This window comes from Sceloporus undulatus, unplaced genomic scaffold, assembly GCF_019175285.1.
Source record: "Sceloporus undulatus isolate JIND9_A2432 ecotype Alabama unplaced genomic scaffold, SceUnd_v1.1 scaffold_732, whole genome shotgun sequence".
Lineage (NCBI taxonomy): Eukaryota > Metazoa > Chordata > Lepidosauria > Squamata > Phrynosomatidae > Sceloporus > Sceloporus undulatus.
This window is the reverse complement of record NW_024803652.1, coordinates 1-7,122: the sequence shown is the minus strand read 5'-3', so window position 1 is coordinate 7,122 and position 7,122 is coordinate 1. Positions and strand designations below refer to the sequence as shown.

The window sequence follows — 7,122 nt, the reverse complement described above, 5'->3', positions numbered from 1 at the left end:
TACCTATGTTTTACCATTATAATTAAAAAGTATGGAAAATGTTGTGGGCATTGCATGCCTGCTGTCAACCTGAGACTCTCTCTTTTACTATATCTGTGCCATACACAAGTACTATATGGTTTGATTATAAGAGCAATGGATTTACTAATCACTTAAATTACAATGGTCTCAACTTTCAAACGTCTTAGTCTGTTGCAGCAAAAACAAAACTAAACAAAAGTCTTGTTTGAATGTTAAAGGCTATCACATTTATTATTGCATGATTTGTTGATAATATTAAGAAGGAAAATCCACAAAGATCAAGAACAGATTGGCTAGAAGACAAGACAACGACTTACTGTTCAAAACAGCTATCATATTGCTCTGTTGCCCTGAATCCAATGATTGTGTATATGACAGTGGCTGCGTAAATGGATGTGAGGCCATTGATTACTGAGATAATCAAAGCATCTTTCTCACAATTATTGCTGCAAACCAAAACAGAGAAACCACTGGTGAATGCAGAACATTGTCCCTGTAATTTCTCACACGTGCTTGTATACATATATCAGTTAGAATGTAAAAGTGGGGTCTGAGGATTAGACCTGATACCATCTCTCAGCTTTATGTAATTCACTGCAGTGTTTAAATGAATGGTGCTGGAGTGCTAAGTTAAGCCATCCTTGGAAGAAAGGTCGAATTGCATATCCTCCAAATGTCCCGATTTGGCAAAGACAGAGCTGATGAATCATCTCCCAGTTCCATTCCACCTTTTCAGCTGCTGTTAAAATGTCCCAGTTTCTCCCTCCTCCCCACACTTTCCCTTCTGCCATCCACTTACTTCCATTGTCACAAACTGAGTTCAAAGTGCAAAGGTAGACTGCACTCAATTAACTCAGCAAGGAGGAGTGGAGAGGTGGAATCTTGCCCTTTCCAGTAGGCTCAGGCAAAAGGCTCAGGGATAGACATGACAGGTGACTTAAAGGCATATAAACAAATAACTGTACATTATACAGTATATATATTACCAATATTAGATTCATATTTACGTGAAAGTTACACAATTACAAGATGACATTGGGTACTGAGAACAACATGATAAGCATTCTATTCACATGTGGGAAGGAGATGCACAGAGATATGTGCCACTGCTAATTAACCAGGTTGCCCCCCAAAAAGAAGGGAAAACTCTTCTAAGTCTTGCATAACAAATCTTGTGCTATAGATAGCAACATTTGGAACCTTTGGTGATAAATAATTTTTAAGCCCCCATCCCCATTTTGAACTGTGCTGTTTTATTTCTCCCATTTCTCAAGAAAAGTTATATTCTTAAAGTTGCTGAATACAGAATACTTTCGGGGTGGGGTGAGGGGTTAATATCAAGAAAGGTATTACTATTATGTCTAACATCTCATCTTTTCAGTTCATAATGTGAACTTACTGAATTGAATTGTAACTAGAGAATGAGATGAGGCCTCCAAAGGCAAGGGAGAAAGAAAAGAATACTTGCGCTCCAGCATCTAGCCAGGTGGTTGGGTTAGCTAATTCATTAACCTGTAAAAGAGAAATAATAAAGCTTTAAGGAGATGATGGAATAGTAATTTTACAGTTTGAATGGACTGAAAGCAAAGATTAACATATTTGATGGCTATGAGCATGAAATATTCTCCATTTAACACAGTCTGAATAGGGGTATATTTCAAACTAGAACCACCTTATTCTGGTGGCTCAAAGGTTCAGTTCATAAAGCAGAAGGTAGGCAATAAGGTGCAGGCAAGTAGGAAAGCTAGATAGTTAGGCAAGGAAGAGGATGTGTGTGTAAGTCATCCAGCAAATGTTTGGCACTATAAAACTAACTTTTATCAGGTCAGAGTATTAGTATTGTCCCATCTAGCCCATGATTGTTAACAGCCTTCCAAAATCTGAGAGCTCTTATTTTTTTACTGCAAGTCCTTCCATGCTCCTTATTTTGCAAACAATTTGTTCGCATTGAAAAGCCACAGCATATGTGGGGGCAAGGACTTCACAGTGCAGGATTTAACACCAATGGTCTTTTCATGTCCCTGACCAACTTTTGAATCAGTAGCCCTCCAGATATTGTTTTAAAAGTCTGCTATCATCTGAGTACCACATGATGAGGGATGACTGAAGATGCAGTTCAACAACATCAGGAAGGCTACACATTTCCATCCCTGCATTAAACCCTCTGCAGAGTGGGGAGGGAGGAGTCAGCACTCTTCCACAATGCAAACACACCAGATCTAAACCATTGTGGGGACTATTTAATGAAATTCAGAATATAAGCAGTGTAAACCATGCTGGAAATCTGCAATTTCTATTCTTGTGTTAGCACCACTAATGTTCAGTTATGCTATTTCAGTGAAACACCAAAAAATCCATGTAATACTTACATCAGGTGTGAAGAGATATACGATTCCATTGACAGAGCCTTTCAGTGTCAAGCCACGGATCAAGAAAATGGTGAGCACAACGTAAGGAAGTGTCGATGTTACATACACTGCCTGGAGGGGGAGAAGGTATACAACTGAGCATCTACCATCGAATGATTCTCTTTGAAAAAACACTGTATGTATCTTAAGTGGAGCTTTGAAAGGTTCTATCATGTATTTTGTGCATTTTGGTTGGCTGATTCAGTATCATTGTTTTGTGGATTTTGAATGTTAATTGTCTTTGGCCTTTGTTACCTTTATTTCTCCCTTTCCTTCTGTTTCTCCTTCTATGGACTTACCTAGCCTTTGTGTCTACTACAGGGGACTTGCTTGCAAGGAAACCTACCATCAAAATCAATCAAGACTGGGGAGACCTAGCGACAGAGCCATTTCAGTGGTGGAATTCCTTCCTAACAAAAATATGTTTGGGAACTGTTTTTACAATACAGAAATTGACACAGAAGAACTTCTTTCAAAAGATGTAACAGAAGTCTTGAAATAAATCAAATGTTGTCTTCCACATCACTTAAACTTAGTTAGAAATATAGCAACAGCATGTACATTTCTATACCACTTATCATTACACTTAAGCACTCCCTAAGCAGTTTATAGTGTTAGGTAGTTCATTAGAGGATTAAACTGATTTTATTTTTTCTTTGTTGGTTACTTTGGGAAGTGTCATGCTTATTGATGGCATTATATAAACTACCACCACAATGTAAGGCAAATTAAGGTAACTGAGGACAGGTTGTCTTGGAGAAGTCTAATTTATAGGCCTACTTGAAGGCAGTCAACACACACAAATTAGTTTCACTGAAAAACTGCACAGAGGAGGGCAACGCTAGGTGTAAAAAGTGTACACACAACCTTTAGCATTCCTACAGTGCAGAGATGGACAGCATGTGGCCACCAAAGGCTGTTTTGTGGTCCTCAGCCTCTCCAGACTCCTAGACAGTATTCTTTCTTTCTTTCTTTTCTCTGGTCAAAAAAGAAGGGGGTGAATTGCAACCCTGGGAAGCGTCCATGAACAGCAATTCACCTCATAAATATCCTCACTGTTTAATAATTTTAAAAATACCAATTTTCAAAACCAGACGTGGACTTCCAGCCACAGATGAATGGGTGGTGTGTGTGTGTGTGTGTGTGTGTGATGGTGTTGTTGTTGTTTTATATATTTTTGGCAGTTCATTTCACCCAGAGAGTGTCCTGGGGTAAATGCCATTGCAGCTGCCCATCCCAATACATTGCTTTCAAGTGTGCAAAGTACTTTGTACTTATTAATCCACAATTACAGATTAATCCATTGTGACTGTGATGTGCGAGCCACTCCTGCATGCTGTGTTCCCCATCTGACAGATACCACTTGAAACAAAAGTCATGTGGATCAAGTACATGATGTAGTATAGGAAAGAACCAAACCCCATCCCTACTTTCATTTTACTGCATAGATGCTTGGTGAAATTAGATTATACAGATGATGTTGATGCAGTCACCATACTGCAATACTAATATAGGAATCTCTGCCAAACAGATCCCCCATGGATAGCAAGGGCCCACTGTACTTACAAACAACTATTTCTAAATCAGCTTTACCTATCAATACAAGCTTTCTAGCAGCACCAAGGACTGCATATTCTCTGCAACCTATAGGTCCCACATAGAGTCTGTGAGTTCTATTTCAACCAAGGTCAGCATTTTTGTGGGAACCATGGGATTTTCATCTTTATATTTACTTGCTAAAATGAATTTTGGGGTCAGGAAATGGAAGATTTGCACAGGAGAAGTGGCAGCCAGTTTCCTCAGATGTCTTTAATTTTTTTAAATCCATAACTCTTGTTCCCAGCTCCAAAGTATTAATGCCACCACCACCACAACCCCCATCTGCAAAGGCTTTTAAAGAAAAACCTTTCCATGCATATAGATAATAATAATAATAATAATAATAATAATAATAATAATAATAATATTTTATTTATACCCCGCCCTTCCAAATAGATCAGGGCGGCTTACAAAATGCACCTTAGTGCAACAGTATACAAATTAAAAACAGATTAAAACAACACAATTCATAAAAACAATAAAAAACCCCTTAGCCCAACCTCACGGCCACGAGAGAGGAGGGAGGCCCATAGGATGTTTAGTCGGAGATATTCTGGAGAAGAGACAAAGGCAGGATCCAACCATGACCTAGGTCCCATTTGTGGCCTACTAGGAGAAAAAGAAGTCTGGAGGCCACTATCTTTCTATGTCAGAACACCAACTTCTGCATAGGGAGCCATGGAGTCCCACTGTATCATTTTATGAGCATCCAGCCAGTCAGGACCCTGTGGGTGGGATATGGGAGATCATTTCTTTCTTTCTGGTCTTCCTGGGAAGTTTCAAACTGTTCCCTTGGCTCCCCACTTGGAGTCTGGTTCCAGCTGTCTTGGCATTCCCTTTGTCCATATACTATCTGTTCTTTTCTTTTCATAACCTTGGGCAGTTTTGGTATGGGCTGGATTCAGTTTGGAGGAGTGAGTACAGGGCCTGCACGCCCATCATCCCCATTCTGGGGAACTCTTCATGGGACTTAGGGTTCAAAGCTGCCAGGGACACGCCCTGTTTGGAGGATGCTGGACTGGCTTCACTTCTAGTTTAGGGGAACCATGCAATGAATTGCACCCACATAGAATTCTCCTTTCTTGTCATCCAATGGTTTCACCCACCAAGCAGCTATACTGCAGGAAAGGGATTTCATCAGACAACAGTCAGGTCACCTAATGGCTGGATCCACAGTCTCATATTAATCCAAGACCCTCTAGTTGTAACCAAAGTTGTGGCTTTCTAAAATCCAGCAAGTTGTTTTCTGTCTTTCTTTGCCCATACTCTGCTTTCCATTCACCACTAGAATAGCAAGTACCTTTCCTGTTGTTTCAATGCCTCTGATTGTGCAAACATACAGCACTCCCCAGGCACAAACTAGACTCAAGAGAAGCCACCACTGCACAGTTCCAGAATCGTCAATAGAAGTGGAGATGTTTAATGTCTTCCTGTACCAGAAATAATCAACAGGAGAACTCCTTGCACATTCGTCTACAAAATCTGAAATTAAAGAAACAAATAATGGTGCAATCCAGTGGGGCATTCGTCAGCGTATCAAAATGAACGCCCTTGTATTCTTTCACATCTTCCATAAATTTCAACAGGGCTCACTCAAGACAACATCAAGCAGCCTAGGCCAGAAATCTTCTTTGGAAATTAAATAAACCATAAAGTATGTGAATTTCAAAAATAGGATAAAAATGGATTATGAAAAATTCAGTCATGTTCAGGTGTACTTATATTAAACACAGGATATCATTTAATTGGATAAATCCTTTCAAGCAATCAAGTAATTAGCATAGTTTTTGAAAGGGGAAAAACATGTTTTCTTTGTTTTTAAATGGTGCCATATAAAATAAAGCATTTCTTAGAAGTAGTATTTCCCCCTCCCATTAAATCAATAGGAAAGGCACCTAAAAAGATGATGCCTGGCAAGTTGTGTGTGTGTGTGTGTGTGTGTGTGTGTGTGCTACGAACAATTAACAGTGGCTAAGATTGTGCTCCGTTAATTTGAGATGCTTTTTCAATCAGTAAAAATGTTTTGCCAAATTATTATAATGAACTTATTAACTCAAATTTAGGCTGAAAAAGGCGTTGGAAGAAGGGATACATGAAGATCAACACGGCTTCTTTCCCAAAAGACAAATACAACAAAACAACACAAGATTTGTGTTGGATGTTTTAGATCCATACAACCATAATGAAAGGGGCCACTTTGATAATTTGGATGTGGAAAAGGTCTTTGATAATGTCAACTGGTCATTTATGATAGCTTTGATTGAAAAGATTGGCCCTAGTGAGCATTTTATTACTTGGACTAATGCAATCTACAAGCCTCAAGTGGCCTAAGTTTGATAAATGGTGATAAGCCTTTACTGTTTGATATACAAAGAGGTACATGTCAAGGATGTCCACTGTCACACATTGTTATGTAAAAGAAGAATGGCTAAAAGAATGTACGATTAAATGGGCACAAAATGTAGGTCATAATATACATCATTCCAGAATAATGGGAAAGAATGTGGAAAAAAGTTGAAATTTACTTTGAGTTATGATATTAAATTTTTTTTAATAAAATGATGTATCATTGGTATTTAGCTCCAGAGAAAATTTCCAAAATGTATAAAGGTTCTTCAGATTTGCACTGGAAATGTTAAGAGAAAGAATTTATATATATATATATATATATATATATATATATATGTGGAAGAGCAAAAAACCTTTGGACGCAGATCCATTCACTGCTGGAGGATAGTCTTCAAATAAAAGTTAAGCTGGAACCTGAAATATTTTTGTTAGGATTTTTAGATGAACAGCTGGAGAAGACTATTGCAATATATGACAACAGCAGCCAGAATGATTTATGTTCAAAAATGGAGACAACAACTCCTTCGAGAGAAGGCTGGCTGTTAAAACTGTATGGCTTTGCAGAAATGAGTAAGGTCCAGAACATATTGCAGAAATAATCCAGTTTGAGTCCACTTTCACTGCCCTGGGAACTGTAGTTTATTGTTGCAGTAGAAGTCTCTGATAGAGAAGGCTAAACATCTCACAAAACTAAAGGTCCCAGAAATCCCTAGCATTGATCCAGGGCAGTGAAAGTGGTCTCAAA

The 7,122-nt window shown here is 38.6% G+C and overlaps 1 protein-coding gene across 1 annotated transcript; it reads right to left on the bottom strand.

The window, feature by feature from the left end:
- Positions 1–334: 334 nt before the first annotated feature.
- Positions 335–5,510, bottom strand: LOC121917785 (sodium-dependent neutral amino acid transporter B(0)AT1-like; the record flags this gene model as incomplete). The annotated part of the gene is made up of 4 exons (XM_042443909.1): positions 335–467; positions 1,421–1,533; positions 2,391–2,501; positions 5,329–5,510. Coding segments are annotated over 4 exons (539 nt in total), but the record flags the coding sequence as incomplete, so codon positions are not given.
- Between the last annotated feature and the right edge of the window lie 1,612 nt (positions 5,511–7,122).